Genomic DNA, 14,613 nt, shown 5'->3' with positions numbered 1-14,613 from the left:
CCCGCGCCGCCCCGCGCCCCGCCCCCTACATTCCCTCCGGCGCCCCAAGGGTTAATCACTGGAGCAGGCGGATTGGCGTGACCACACAGGGTGTGTGTGAGATACACCCGGCCCGCCTGTGCGTGGGGGGCGGGGGCTACACCCGGCCTGTGACAATGTGCCTCTGCCTGTCTTGCACCGGGAGCCGATTGGCCCAGTAACCAGCCAGCGACTGTCCGGCTGTGCAACCCCCCACCACACACCCTCCTCCGCCTGTTGGCGACAGAGAGGGTGTGAAACAGGCGGCGGGGACTGGGAGCCAGGGCTTTTCCAGCCGAAAAAGAGCCGGGAACTGGCTGGCTGGATTAAACGGGGGCGGGGGGGTCCCCCTTGCACCCCCGGACTGGTCACACACCCGCGGCGGCGGTTGTGCGTCCCCCGAGCCAGGAAACAGAACAACGCATCTGAGAGAGGAAAGGTAAGAGACCCCCCCCCCCCGGAAAATAGCCTGGAGGGGGCTGGGCTGGCTCGGTGGGGCAGGGGCCTGTCCCGTCCATGGGGCACCAGATCCCCCCGCTGAGCCAGAGCGGGGGGCTGGCTGGCTCGGGGGTGGGGAGGGATAAAGCCTCCCCTGGCAGGGTCAGGGAGCAGGATGGAGGGCTGGGCGGGGGGGGGGGGGGCATTCCCCAGGACATTGAGGGGCACCACGGGGTGGAGAGTGGGGCTGAGGGCTGGGCAGGGGCATCCTCCCCTGGGCACTGGGGGGCTGGGAATGGGGCAGGGGTGCTGTCCTCTGGTAGGCAGGTCCAGGCGCTGTGGGGCAGAGACTGGGCTGGGAGACTGGACAGGGTGCTGTCCCCTGGAAGGCAGGCCTGGGTACTGTGGGGCTGGGAGCCCGGTGGGGGCTGGGCAGAGGGTGCTGTGGGGCCGGGTGGGGGCTGGGCAGGGGCTCTGCCCCCTGGCAGGCAGGCCTGGGCACTGTGGGTCTGGGAGCTGGGTGGGGGCTGAGCAGACGATGCGTGGGGCTGGGAGCTGGGTGGGGGCTGGGTATTGGGTGCTGTGGGGCCGGGTGGGGGCTGGGCAGGGGCTCTGCCCCCTGGCAGGCAGGCCTGGGCCCTGGGTGTGCCATGCTGGGAGGAGCGGGCGGCTGGGCAGAGTTTAGTGTAACAAGTTCTTCCCCCCCCCCTCCCCCCCGTGTGGCTGTTCCCCAGCTGCTCTGCCCCAGAGGTGGCTGCATTGCACAGTCAGGCCAGTCCTTCCCGGGGATGCGGGGGGGGGGCTGTTTCTGTGTCCGGGCAGCTGGAAAGGTCTGGATCTGAGGGTCACTTGAACTGGAAACAGGGTCTGGGGAAGTTGATGCTGAGAGGCTAGTGGGGCAAACCAGGGCGCAGGAGGGGCAGGGGGTCTAGTGGTTGGAGTCCGGCTGCCTGGGTTCCTGGGGTGGGGGGTGAGCCGTGCCCGGCCTGGCTGCTTGGCAGAGTGACCTATTTTGTGGCATGAGGTGAGGCCGCTGCGGGATCACCCTGGGCCAGGGTCTCTGTGGGAAGGGGGCATTAAACCCTCGCAGCCGTTCCCACCCCATCAATGGGCACAGAGCAGGGGGACAGGAGGGGCCTGGCCTGGCTCAGGGATTGTCTTCGGCCCCCTAAGCGGCTTTGGAGTCAGCTGATTGTGTTAATCCCCATTTTAATGAGAGTCAGGAAAATGCACAAAGATGCCCCTCTCTGCGGGCAGCTGGGAACAGAACCCAGGCCTCCAGCCCCCCCTTGCCCTGACCCACCTGACCCCGCTCCCTTCCTGGGGCTGTGGCGAGAACCCAGGCGTCCTGGCTGCCGTCCGACAGATGAATCATTCCCGGTCTGGTGGTGCCAGGGCACTGGAATGCAGAAGGCTCGTTCAACCGGTGCCACCAGTGCCCTCGTGCCGTCGCTGGAGGAGGGAAAGTACCAGTGCCATTAGCTGGGGGAGTGTGTTGCAACTACCTCTGGGGTGGGGCAGCTGGGGAACAGCTGCATATAATGCTGCTCAGAGAGGGCTCGCCCAGCACTAGGATGCAGCCGCTTCTGGGGCAGGGTGACTGGGGAGCAGCCGCATATAACGCCAATTGGAGAGGGCACGCCCAGGGCCAGGATGCAGCCACTTCTGGGATGGAGCAGCTGGAGAACCGCTGCATATAACGCCGCTTGGAGAGGGCTCCCCCAATGCTGGGATGCAGCCACTTCTGGGGCACGGCAGCTGGGCAACAGCTGCATATAACACCACTCAGAAAGGGCTCACCCAGTGCCAGGATGCAGCCACTTCTGGGGCGGGGCAGCTGGGGAGCCGCCACCGAACGGGAAACACGCAGCAGGGGGGCTTCCGTTTTCTGGGGCTCAGTGTCCGTTAGCAGGAAGTCCTGGTGAGCTCAGGTGTGAATTCCTTTCCAGCTTTTCCAGCATCCAAGCCTGTCAGCAAGTCTCCAGGCGGGGTGCGGGATGGGGATGGCCCTGTGTTTTGGGGCTGCTTGGTTCAGCCCGATGGGAGACTGAGGAGGAAAATGATGGAGGGATCTCAGCAGGCGGGCAGAGCCAGGCGCTGGGGGGCACCGAGCTGTGGGCACTGGAGGGGGGAGCCCCAGGGAACAGAGGGTTCAATGGGGCTGCACTGGGGGGCATTCCAGGCTGTTCTGTGGGCAGCCTCCCCTGCCCCCTCCATGCACCTCCAGGTATGCCTGGAACGGGCCCCCTGGCCCTGTATGGTGCCGGCAGAAGGGGTAGCACCACCAGGGCCCCCGGCCAGTGGATGGGGGTCCCCAGATACATCATGGGGAGCCCTTTGGGTATCAGTGGAGGCCTCGAGGCCGCTTTAACCCTTGTAGTGCCAGGAGCAGAGAGGGCAGATCCCTCCAGATACCTGGACTCTTCTCAGAGTAGCTGTGAATGTGTCAGGGTGTGTGGGTGTGTGTGTGTTGGAATGCTAGCGTGTGTTACTTTGTGTAGTTGTTAGTGTGTGCGCGCACTGTGCCAATGTGGTAGTGTGTTTCCTTGTGTGGCTGTTTTTGGGTGGGTGTTTGGCTGTGTTGCTGTGTGTCTTTTGTGTTTGTTATGGTCTGCATTACTTGTGTGGGGATGGCATTGTGTATGTGTTTTGTGCGGTATTGTTGTGTTAACCTGTGTTGATGTGTTATGTGTATTTGGTGTAGGAGGCAGCAAGTGTGGTGTTGTCAGTGGATCGGTGCGTTAGTGTGGGGTTCCTAGTGCGTAGGTGGTGTGCGTTGTGATGAGGGGGTGTTGCCCAGTTTTTGGTCTGTGTGCGTGCTAGTGTGTGTTGGCTTGGGTGTGTATTGTTGCAGTGTGTGTTACTCTGTGTGTTTGCCTTGTGCGTACATCTGTCGTCTTGTATATGTACATGTTGTGTGGGTGTGTGTAACTGTGAGAGTGGGAGAGAAGTGTGCGTCTCATGGTCTGTGGGTTATCTGCCCATGTGCATCTGTGTGCCCACGTCCCTGGGGGTATGCTGCAGATGGTGTGCAGAGCCCTGGGTGTGTGTCCCAGTGTGTGTCGTGGGGTGTGCACCCGTGTGTGTAGATCACTCTGTGTGCGCAATGGGATGGTGTCTACCTGGCTGTGTGTCCCAGGTGCCGTGGCTCAGGCTGTTTGTTCCCGGTGGCCTGTCCCAGGGTAGTGTGTCCCCAGGTGGTGTGCACTAGGCTGCCTGTCCTTGGAGGCGTACACCTGGCGGCCTGTCCTGGGTGGTGTGTACCTGGCTGCCTGTTCCAGGCAGTATGTCACCAGGTGCCTGTCCCAGGGACGTACACCTGGCTGCTTGTCCCAGTCAGTGTGTCCCTGACTGCCTTTCCCGGCAGCTTGTCCCGAGCTGGCGTATCCCTGGTTTCCTGTTCCGGTCACTATGTCTCTGGCTGCCTGTCCTGGGTAGTGTGTGCCTGGCTGCCTGTCCCAGGCACTGTGTCCCTGGCTGCCTGTCCTGGATGTCTGTACCAGGCTGCCTGTCCCGGGCTCTGCATCCCTGGCTGCCTGGCCCAGTCACTGTCTCTGGCTGCCTGTCCCAAGCTGCCTGTCCCAGGTGCTGTGTCCCTGGCTGCCTGTCCTGGATGTCTGTACCAAGCTGCCTGTCCTGGGTATCTCCACCAAGCTGCCTGTCCCGGGCTCTGCATCCCTGGCTGCCTGTCCCAGTCCCTGTCTCTGGCTGCCTGTCCCAAGCTGCCTGTGGCAGGTGCTGTGTCCCTGGCTGCCTGTCCCGGGTGCTGTGTACCTGGCTGCCTGTCCTGGATGTCTGTCCCAGGCTGCCTGTCCCGGGCGCTGTGTACCTGGCTGCCTGTCCCAGGTGCTGTGTACCTGGCTTCCTGTCCTGGATGTCTGTCCCAGGCTGCCTGTCCCAGGTGCTGTGTACCTGGCTGCCTGTCCTGGATGTCTGTCCCAGGCTGCCTGTCCCAGGTGCTGTGTACCTGGCTGCCTGTCCTGGATGTCTGTCCCAGGCTGCCTGTCCCAGGTGCTGTGTACCTGGCTGCCTGTCCTGGATGTCTGTCCCAGGCTGCCTGTCCCGGGCGCTGTGTACCTGGCTGCCTGTCCCAGGTGCTGTGTACCTGGCTGCCTGTCCTGGATGTCTGTCCCAGGCTGCCTGTCCCGGGCGCTGTGTACCTGGCTGCCTGTCCCAGGTGCTGTGTACCTGGCTGCCTGTCCTGGATGTCTGTCCCAGGCTGCCTGTCCCAGGTGCTGTGTACCTGGCTGCCTGTCCTGGATGTCTGTCCCAGGCTGCCTGTCCCGGGCGCTGTGTACCTGGCTGCCTGTCCTGGATGTCTGTCCCAGGCTGCCTGTCCCAGGTGCTGTGTACCTGGCTGCCTGTCCCAGGTGCTGTGTACCTGGCTGCCTGTCCTGGGTGTCTGTCCCAGGCTGCCTGTCCCAGGTGCTGTGTACCTGGCTGCCTGTCCTGGATGTCTGTCCCAGGCTGCCTGTCCCGGGCGCTGTGTACCTGGCTGCCTGTCCTGGATGTCTGTCCCAGGCTGCCTGTCCCGGGCGCTGTGTACCTGGCTGCCTGTCCTGGATGTCTGTCCCAGGCTGCCTGTCCCGGGCGCTGTGTACCTGGCTGCGTGTCAGCCCGGCCCGGCCCCGGCGCGCCAGGGGTTAAAGGCGCGGCCCCGCCCCCGCTCCCCGGCGTGTCCTCGGATCGCGGCACTTCGCTCCCAGGTTCCAGCGGGTCGGTCTCGCGTGGGGGCTCCCTGCGCCCCGGTGAGTCCTGCCTGCGCGCGCAGCGGCCGGGGGCGGGGCATTAGCCCTCCCCCAAATCCTATCGGGGGGGCAGAGGGCAAAGCCCCCCAGGCCTGGATCGGCTCCCACGGGAACTCCCGGGGCTCCGAGCCGCGAACTCGAGTGTTTTCCGCTCGCGGAACAAAGTTAGACGGGGGGGGAGGGGCTGGTCTGAGCTCCCCCAGGGTCACTCCGGAGTCACTCCGGATCCGGCCCCGCCCCCGCCTCGACCCCTCCCCCGTTTGCTGGGCGGGGGGCTGCTCTCAGCTCCCCCCGGAACAGCGTCCCCTCAAGGACCAGTGGGGCTAATTCCTGAGTTGGGGGGCCGGGAGCCCCGACTCCTGGGGTCCCCCCCGGCTCTGGGGGGGAGGGGCCCGGACGCCTGGGTTCCCTCCTGGCGCGGGGCGGGGAGCGGGGCCGGAAGCTCCGGGCTGGGACGCGGGGAAGGTGTTGGCAGGAAATCGCTGCTGAGTCTCCCGGGAGGGATCTGTCGGGTCCTGCCCGGGGCTGGGATGCGCCTCGGGGGCCAGACACGGCGGCGTGTGGGGGTGGGGGTGTCGCAAGGGCTTCCGGTCCCACGGCCCCTGGGCGCCCCCCCACCACGCAGCTCTGCCCCCCCAGCCCCTGGGCGCCCCCCCACCACGCAGCTCTGCCCCCCCAGCCCCTGGGCGCCCCCCACCACGCAGCTCTGCCCCCCAGCCCCTGGGCGCCCCCCACCACGTAGCTCTGCCCCCCCAGCCCCTGGGCGCCGCCCCCACTATGCAGCTCTGCCCCCCAGCCCCTGGGCACCCCCCCACCACGCAGCTCTGCCCCCCCCCCAGCCCCTGGGCGCCCCCCACCACGCAGCTCTGCCCCCCCAGCCCCTGGGCCCCCCCCACTATGCAGCTCTGCCCCCCCAGCCCCTGGGCGCCCCCCACCACGCAGCTCTGCCCCCCCAGCCCCTGGGCCCCCCCCACTCTGCAGCTCTGCCCCCCAGCCCCTGGGCGCCCCCCACCACGCAGCTCTGCCCCCCCAGCCCCTGGGCCCCCCCCACTCTGCAGCTCTGCCCCCCAGCCCCTGGGCGCCCCCCACCACGCAGCTCTGCCCCCCAACCCCTGGGTGCCCCCCCACTCCGCAGCTCCTGACCCCCCAGCCCCTGGGCACCACTCACTGCCGACCCCCCACAGCCCAGAGCCAGGAACTTGGGTGGATCATGAGAAACCCGCCCAGAGCCGATTCCAGACGCCTGGGTCCTCGCGCTGGTTGCAGGCCGCGCTGCGTGGGCCTGGCAGGGGCTGGGGCTGGACCCCACGTCCCCTCGGGAGTGGAGGTGGCCGGTGGGCAGGTTAGGGGGCTGGGGCTAGATGCCTGGGTCCCAGGGCCACTTCTGCGGGGCTGGGAGAGCTGGGCTGTTCTCAGGCCTGCCCCATGGCAGCCGTGGGGCACCCCACAGGGGAGTCCCACATCCCTGGTTGCCCTGTCCCTTTGGGGTCCCATCGTGGGCCTGGGACATGTTCCCTTTGGGAGTGGGGGCTGGGCGCCAGGACTGCTGGGTTCTCTCTCTCAGCTCTGGGAGGGGAGTGGGGCCTAGTGGTTAGAGCAGGGGGGCTGGGAGCCCGGACGCCTGGGTTTTCTCCTGGATCTAGGAGGGGAGTGGGAACTGGTGATTGGCTTAGCTGGGGAGGGGGGCTGAGGGTCAGGGGTGGGGGTGGGCTGGAATTTTCCTTCCCCGGAGATCTTGCCTGCCATGGGGGGCCCTGGGGCCTGTCCCCTCTAGGGGGCACTGGCTGCTCTCTGGCCCCATGGCAGGAGCAGATTGTGGGGGGGGCACCCTGGGTCCCCCCCCTTCACTCCATCTCTCTCTCTCCTCTGCAGACGTTGGGGTCGTGGCTCATGGCGCTAGGGGCGGCCTGACCCCACCCCCGCCCTGCCCCTCACCCCCAGCATGGAGGTCAAAGGGCAGCTCCTCACCTCCTCCAGCTACAGCTCAGCAGGTAATGGCCCCGCCCCCAAGGACGCTGGCCCCGCCCCCAAGACTCCGGGCCCTGACCCCACCCCTTGCCTGACTCTGCGTCTGAGCACCCCCCCAAATCTGCCTGCGACCCCCCCCATAAATCTCCCCTGCTCCTCGCAGCGGCGCCCCCTCCCCCCTCCTCCCATCTCCACCCTCTCGGACTCCCTTGCCCCTCCTTCCCATCTCCCCCCCCCCATCAGCTCTGACTCGCAGCCCCTCTCCCTGCAGATGTGCTGTCCTGGGCGCCCGGCGGGCGGCTGCGGCTGCAGGAGCTGCTGGAACGGCAGCGGGGCCTGCGGGAGGCGCTGGGGCTGCGGGTGGCCGAGCTGCGGCGGGTGTGTCTGCAGGAGGCGGTGAGTAGCCCGGCCTTGCTGGCTGCGCGGCTGTAGTAGGCTGTTGTCCTTCTCCACCCCTCTGCCTGACAGCTGTAAGCAGGATCTGAACATGAGCAGCCAGAGCAAAGGGCCATCCAGCTCAGTGTCCTGTCGGCCAACAGCAGCGAGTGCCAGGTGCCCCCGGGGAGTGATCAGACCAAGGAACCGTCCAGCGATCCTCCCCTGTCGCCCATTCCCAGCATTGGAGAAACAGGCCAGGGACACCCTCCCGGCCTGGCCTGGCCAACAGCCATCCACAGACCTGTCCTCCGTGAATTTCTCTAGCTCTTTTGTGAACCCTGTTACAGTCCTGGCCTGCACAGCATCCTCCGGCAGGGAGTTCCACAGGTTGACTGCGTGAAGAACACTTCCCTTGGGTTTAACACTGCTGCCTGTTTATTTCATCTGATGACCCCTAGTTCTTGTGTTATGGGAACAAGTCCATCACTTTTCCTTAGTCACTTCCTCCGCACCTGTCATGACTGTATAGAGCTCTCTCCGATCCCGCTTTCGTCTCCTCTTTTCGAAGCTGAAGAGTCCCAGTCTGTTTAATCTCTTCATGTGGGCCCCGGGCCAAGCCCCGAATAATTTGTGTTGCCCTTCTCTGAACCGTTTACAAAGCCAAGAGACCTTTCTGGAGCGGAGGCAGCCACGTCTGTGCGCAGCGTTCGAGCGGTGGGCGCCCCGTGGATTTATACAGAGGCAACGAGGGAGTCTCTGTCTTGCTCTCTATCCTTTTCTTAATGATTCGGCACCCTGGCCTGTCCCTGCTAAATCTGAGGATGCAAATGCGGTGAGCTGAGTAGCCATAGTAGGTTCTTATCCCGCTCCATCCCATCAGCGGTAGTAGGTTGTTATCCTTGGTATCCAGCCCACAAACTGGAGCATCTCCCTCGAGTGCCCCTACACCTAATGGCTCAGCGCCTTTTGCTGTGAGGTGCTAGTAGGTTGTTCTCCAATCCCCCATCAGTGACAGTAGGTTGTTATCTTTCTCCACTCACCAGGATTTGAACCCAGAGCCTGCACTTTCCTCCCTCAGCCTAGACGCGCTGGGGCAGCCCTGTTAGCTGGCGGCTGTCTGTAGTACATTGTTTTCCTCCGCTACCCGCTTCCCCTCCAATGGCAGGAGGTTGTTAGCTCCCATTAGCTGCGCAGCAACAGTAGGCTGGTCTCCTAATGCTTGTGCCCTTGTCCCCTCTGCCAGGAGCTGACGGGGAAGCTGCCCCCTGAGTACCCGCTGGAGCCAGGGGAGAGACCCCAGCCCATCCGCAGGAGAGTGGCGCCCACCCACCGGGGACCTGGAGCCGAAGTGAGGAGGGGACTGGACAACCGGGGGAGGGGGGGGCATTGGGAGGAGAGCTGTGAGCGCTTCAGCCCTTCCTAGACAGAGTGGGAGCTGTGAAGGGAGCTGGAGGGAGTGGGGGGAGATTGTGGGCAGCTGCTATGGGTTGTTCCCCCAGGCGCTGGCGTGGGAGCTGTGGGGGGGGGGCTGGGGCAGGGCTTGGGGGGCTCAGTCTAACCCCCGTTCCGCAGGCGCTGGCGTGGGAGCTGGGGGGGGGGGCTGGGGCAGCGCTTGGGGGGCACAGTCTAACCCCCGTCCCCCAGGCGCTGGCGTGGGAGCTGGGGGGGGGGGCTGGGGCAGCGCTTGGGGGGCACAGTCTAACCCCCGTCCCGCAGGCGCTGGCGTGGGAGCTGTGGGGGGGGGGCTGGGGCAGGGCTTGGGGGGCTCAGTCTAACCCCCGTCCCCCAGGCGCTGGCGTGGGAGCTGGGGGGGGGGCTGGGGCAGGGCTTGGGGGGCACAGTCTAACCCCCGTCCCCCAGGCGCTGGCGTGGGAGCTGGGGGGGGGGGGCTGGGGCAGGGCTTGGGGGGCACAGTCTAACCCCCGTCCCCCAGGTGCTGGTGTGGGAGCTGTGGGGGGGGGGGCTGGGGCAGGGCTTGGGGGGCACAGTCTAACCCCCGTCCCCCAGGCGCTGGCGTGGGAGCTGTGGGGGGGGGCTGGGGCAGGGCTTGGGGGGCTCAGTCTGACCCCCGTCCCCCAGGCGCTGGCGTGGGAGCTGGGGGGGGCTGGGGCAGGGCTTGGGGGGCACAGTCTAACCCCCATCCCCCAGGCACTGGCGTGGGAGCTGGGGGGGGGGGCTGGGGCAGGGCTTGGGGGGCACAGTCTAACCCCCGTCCCCCAGGCGCTGGCGTGGGAGCTGGGGGGGGGGCTGGGGCAGGGCTTGGGGGGCACAGTCTAACCCCCGTCCCCCAGGCGCTGGCGTGGGAGCTGTGGGGGGGGGCTGGGGCAGGGCTCGGGGGGCTCAGTCTGACCCCCGTCCCCCAGGCGCTGGCGTGGGAGCTGGGGGGGGGGGCTGGGGCAGGGCTTGGGGGGCACAGTCTAACCCCCGTCCCCCAGGCGCTGGCGTGGGAGCTGGGGGGGGGGCTGGGGCAGGGCTTGGGGGGCACAGTCTAACCCCCGTCCCCCAGGCGCTGGCGTGGGAGCTGTGCCGGGAGCTGGCCATCCAGCGGCAGGTGGTGGAGGCTGCGCGGCGTCTGGCCCTGGCCCCGGAGCTGTCGGATCAGCAGCGGCGCCGGCGCCGGCGGGTCCAGGCCGAGGCGGCCCAGCGCCTGCGCGAACTGGAGGGGCAGCTCGGGGAGACGCAGGCCCGGCTGGGAGCGCCCCGGGGAACGCACGGTGAGAACCCCCGCCAGCCCCGCCCGGTCCCCCCTCACCCCCCTGCAGCCCCGCCCAGCCCCCCGCAGCCCCACCCCTTCCCATCTCCCTGCAGCCCCGCCCAGCGCCCCGCAGCCCCGCCCAGCCCCCCGCAGCCCCGCCCCTTCCCAGCCCCCTGCAGCCCCGCCCCTTCCCAGCCCCCTGCAGCCCCGCCCCTTCCCAGCCCCCCCGCAGCCCCGCCCCTTCCCATCCCCCCGCAGCCCTGCCCAACCCCCCTCATCCCAGCCCCTCCCATCTCCCTAACTGCCCTGCTTATTCCCCCTCAGTCCCGCCCCCTCCGCATCTCCCCTCAGCCCTTCCCATCCCCCACCCAGCCCCCCTTATCCCAGCCTCCCACCCACTCCCCTCATCCCCGACCCTTCCCATCTCCCTACAGCCCTGCCCAGCCCCCCAACCCAGCCACTCTTCCATCCCCCCGCATCCCTGCCCAGCCCCCCAGCCAAGCCCCGTCTCAGCCCCGACAGCCCAGCCCAAACCCCCCACTCCCAAGCTTTCATTGCCCACACCCCCGAGAACCCAAAGGGCCCCTGGCCCCCAGCCCATCCTCCTCCATCACCCCTCGCTGCCCCTGCTGCCTTGGAGGCCCCCGGACACGCCGGAGCTGTACGTGGGGTGCAGCGTTGCCGGCCTGGGGGGCTGGTACCGGGATGTGGAGGGGACTGACCTGTCTGCTCCTTTCCAACCCCCCCAGACGAGGCCTTCACCTCCGAGAACAGCTCCCTTTCCGACTCAGCCGCTCACGACAACGGTGAGTGGGTCCGGATGCCCGGGAGGGGAGTGCGGCCTAGTGGTTAGAGCGGGGAGGTGGGCTGGATGCCTGGGTCCCATCCTGTGCCTTGCGTTCTCTCCCCAGACCACCCCCATGGCGCCCACCTGCTCAAGGGGGGCCCCGAGCGCCCCTCGCCCCCCCGCAGCCGGGATCACCTGCGCGCCGTCTCCGGCAGCCCTGACCGGCGGCCCGGCTGGCGAACGCCCCTCCCAGATCTGTGCGGGGGGGCTGCCAGCCGCCGCAGCTCACTAGCCACCCCCACCAGGTACGTACAACCCCCCGCTTCAGACCCGGCTGGTCGCTCCCTGTCTCCCCCCCACATTCCCCTCTTCCATCCAGTGCTCCGCCCCCCCTTCAGACCCCCTCCTCTGCACCCGGCTGGTCGCTCCCTGTCTCCCCCCCCGCATTCCCCTCTTCCGTCCAGTGCCCCGCCCTCCCCTTCAGACCCCCTCCTCTGCACCCGGCTGGTCTCTCCCTGTCTGCCCCCCCATTCCCCTCCCCCGTCCAGTGCCCCGCCCTCCCCTTCAGACCCCCTCCTCTGCACCCGGCTGGTCTCTCCCTGTCTGCCCCCCATTCCCCTCCCCCGTCCAGTGCCCCGCCCTCCCCTTCAGACCCCCTCCTCTGCACCCGGCTGGTCTCTCCCTGTCCCTCCCCCATTCCCCTCCCCCGTCCAGTGCCCCGCCCTCCCCTTCAGACCCCCTCCTCTGCACCCGGCTGGTCTCTCCCTGTCCCTCCCCCATTCCCCTCCCCCGTCCAGTGCTCCGCCCTCCCCTTCAGACCCCCTCCTCTGCACCCGGCTGGTCTCTCCCTGTCTCCCCCCCCGCATTCCCCTCTTCCGTCCAGTGCCCCGCCCTCCCCTTCAGACCCCCTCCTCTGCACCCGGCTGGTCTCTCCCTGTCTCCCCCCCATTCCCCTCCCCCGTCCAGTGCCCCGCCCCCCCTTCAGACCCCCTCCTCTGCACCCGGCTGGTCTCTCCCTGTCCCCCCCCATTCCCCTCCCCCATCCAGTGCCCCACCCTCCCCTTCAGACCCCCTCCTCTGCACCCGGCTGGTCTCTCCCTGTCTCCCCCCCATTCCCCTCCCTCATCCAATGCCCCGCCCCCGTTCAGAACCGCTCCTCTGCTCCCAGCTCGTCTCTCCCCCACCCACATTCCCCTCCCCCGGCCGGGCCCAGCTGGTCTCAGGTTCCTTTCCTCCCCCCAGCCCGAATCGGACCCTGCCCCGGAGTGTGTCGAGCTTTGAGGGCCGGAGTGTCCCAGCCACCCCGGTTCTGACCCGGAGCATCTGCAGCGGGAGCCACAGCTTCAGGTACGCCCCCCACGGCACCCACGGCGCCCTCCGTTGTGACTCAGTTTCTCCCCTCTGGGTCCCATCACGCTGAGCGGGATCTGTCTGGGTGGGGGGTGCGCTGGGGGGAGCCTCTGGCCGGGGGCCAAGGTGGGGGGTGGGGACTGAGTTTGAATTGCCTTTCATGCCTCAGCCTTCACTAACCCCCCCTCTTTTTTCTGCCCCCCCCAGGCCGGATGCCCCCACAGCCACCCGCCAGTGGTCTGGGAGCCAGGATTCCCAGCTCGGCCCCCCCAGCCGGGACCCCAGTATCGACCGGGCCCCCCCAGCCTTCGCCGCCCGGACCCGCCGCAGCAACAGCTCCGAGGCCTTGATTGAGCGGGGGAGGCCCCCCGACGACCCCCCCATCCGCGGCCCCCCCCGCCCTCCCTACGCCGAACTGCTGCTGGACTATTACCTGGAGCGCCAATGTGGGCCGGCGGGGGACCACCTGTCGCGCCGGGACGGCCCCCCACCTCCCAGCTGGGGGTACCCCGAGAGCCCCCTGCCGCGCCGGGTGGGGCGGGCCAAGTCCTGCGGGCCCCCTCCCCCGAGCCAGCTGCCGCCTCCCGCCCCGCAGCATCTGCCCCGGGCCGCCCACAAAGCCTTGGCCCTGGAAGGCCTCCGGAACTGGTACCTCCGCAACGCCGGGGGGGCGGGGGGCGCCCCACCCCCAGCCCGGGACAGGAGAGGGGGGCCCCCCTACGGCTGGCCTGATCCCCACCCCCGGCCGGAGCCGGGGGGCTACCTGCCCCATTCGCTGAGCTACGCTGGGCAGCCGCTGCAGGGCAGGTACGGGCGTTGGGTGGGCTGGCAGCCCTGAGACCCCCCCCTTTCCCCACTATCCTCCCGGGGGGGGGCTTGTGTGTCTTGCTGGGGTGTCGCCCTCTCTCCACTGGCCAGACCTCTCCCTGGGTGGTGTGGGGGGGGGGATGACTCAGGCGGCTGGCTCTGCTCAGGAGTGCTTGGTGGGGGAGACCCAGGCATCCCTGGAAGTGGGGGGGGCAGTAGACGCACCCCAGGCCTCTGGGAGGGGGAGCAAGGGACCCAGGAAAGGTCCGGGGAATGGTGATTTATCTGTTGTGACTTCACCCCCCTTTTCTGGCTAATCTCTCTTCTCTCTCTCTCCCCCCGTCCCCCTCCTGTCTGTCCCCCCGTCCCCCTCCTGTCTGTCCCTCCTTCCCCCTCTGTCTGTCTCTTCGCCTCTCCTGGCAGACCCTTCGCAGACCTCCTGTACCCGGACACGCCCGGCGCCCCCTCCCCTGGCCTGGGGCCCCCCCTGGACGTGGAAAGACACCCCCCAGGGACGCTGGTCTGACCCCTGGGGGGCCGGGGAGAGCGAGGGATTTAATCTGACTGGGGAGGGCTCCCCTGCTGGACGGGGGGGAACATGCATCAGAGGCACTGAATAGCGGGGGGGAGGGAGATGCACGCTGCCCGCCCCCCCACCCTGGCAGAGTGCAGCGAGGCACAGAACCCCCCCCCCCCCCGGGCCCCAGACCTATGGACTGAGACCCCTCCCAAGCAAACCTAATCTCCTAAATGTTCAGACGGGGGGGAGGCCCTGGCTGGGGAATCTACAGCGCCCCCCCCCAAAAGCCCTCTTCCTTCTCAAAGTCCTAGCCAACCCCCCCAGCTACCAGTCCCCTTCCACACAGACCCTGCCCACCCCCCAGACTCTCACGCAGACCCATCCCCATCCATCGAGCTCCTGGCTGCCCCAGTCTTACGGCCTCTTGGATGACACCCCCCCCCCGACAGTCCCCTCCCCTCCCCTGGACAGTCCCCTCCCCTCCCCGGCCTGGCCGGGCGTTTCCTGTTCGAGTTGCACAGACACACACAAAAGTCACTTTTTTCCTTTTCCAACTGGATTTTATTGGGGGGGTTGGGGGAGGGGGGCGCTGCTGCCAGCTCCGCCTCCCCCCGCCCCACGAGCCACAGGTTGTTAGCGGGGGGCACCAGCATGCGCCGGGCTCCGGTGCCCGGCCCGCGGCTTTGTGACGGGAATGTTTTGTGCGGTTTCAGACTGGTCACTGTGCGGCGCGGGGTTTGTACAATACAGAGCGCGAAGGCGAGGCTGTGGCACGTGGCATGGCTGGGCGTGGGCACGGACAGCAGCAGGGCCTGGCCCGACCGTGGGGGGGGGGGGAGTGTTTCCAGCCCTTCCGCTGGGGGAGGAACAGGGCAAAATGGGACCCTGGCTTGGGTTTGGGGGG

At 67.8% G+C, this 14,613-nt stretch overlaps 1 protein-coding gene across 1 annotated transcript; it reads left to right on the top strand.

The window, feature by feature from the left end:
- The first annotated feature begins 164 nt into the window (after nucleotides 1–164).
- On the top strand, nucleotides 165–14,472 carry CCDC120 (coiled-coil domain containing 120). Its single transcript, XM_075918594.2, has 10 exons — nucleotides 165–457; nucleotides 7,077–7,195; nucleotides 7,444–7,568; nucleotides 8,794–8,898; nucleotides 10,057–10,264; nucleotides 10,995–11,051; nucleotides 11,157–11,337; nucleotides 12,275–12,379; nucleotides 12,590–13,189; nucleotides 13,613–14,472. The coding sequence occupies exons 2-10, from the start codon at nucleotides 7,147–7,149 to the stop codon at nucleotides 13,713–13,715; spliced, it is 1,533 nt and encodes a 510-aa protein (XP_075774709.2). The 5' UTR covers nucleotides 165–457; nucleotides 7,077–7,146; the 3' UTR covers nucleotides 13,716–14,472.
- Nucleotides 14,473–14,613: the final 141 nt, after the last annotated feature.

The sequence above is a fragment of the Pelodiscus sinensis genome, chromosome 18 (assembly GCF_052426305.1).
Source record: "Pelodiscus sinensis isolate ZL-2025 chromosome 18, ASM5242630v1, whole genome shotgun sequence".
NCBI classification, from domain to species: Eukaryota; Metazoa; Chordata; order Testudines; family Trionychidae; genus Pelodiscus; species Pelodiscus sinensis.
The sequence above is the reverse complement of the archived record's forward strand: the minus strand, read 5'-3'. Positions and strand labels throughout refer to the sequence as shown.

Excerpts from the sequence above, each read along its gene's own strand:
- CCDC120 (XM_075918594.2), top strand. The coding sequence starts at position 7,147 with ATGGAGGTCAAAGGGCAGCTCCTCACCTCCTCCAGCTACAGCTCAGCA. Across the intron at positions 7,196-7,443 it reads CTCCAGCTACAGCTCAGCAG|ATGTGCTGTCCTGGGCGCCC; the intron begins GTAATGGCCCCG and ends CTCTCCCTGCAG. Across the intron at positions 12,380-12,589 it reads AGCGGGAGCCACAGCTTCAG|GCCGGATGCCCCCACAGCCA; the intron begins GTACGCCCCCCA and ends TGCCCCCCCCAG.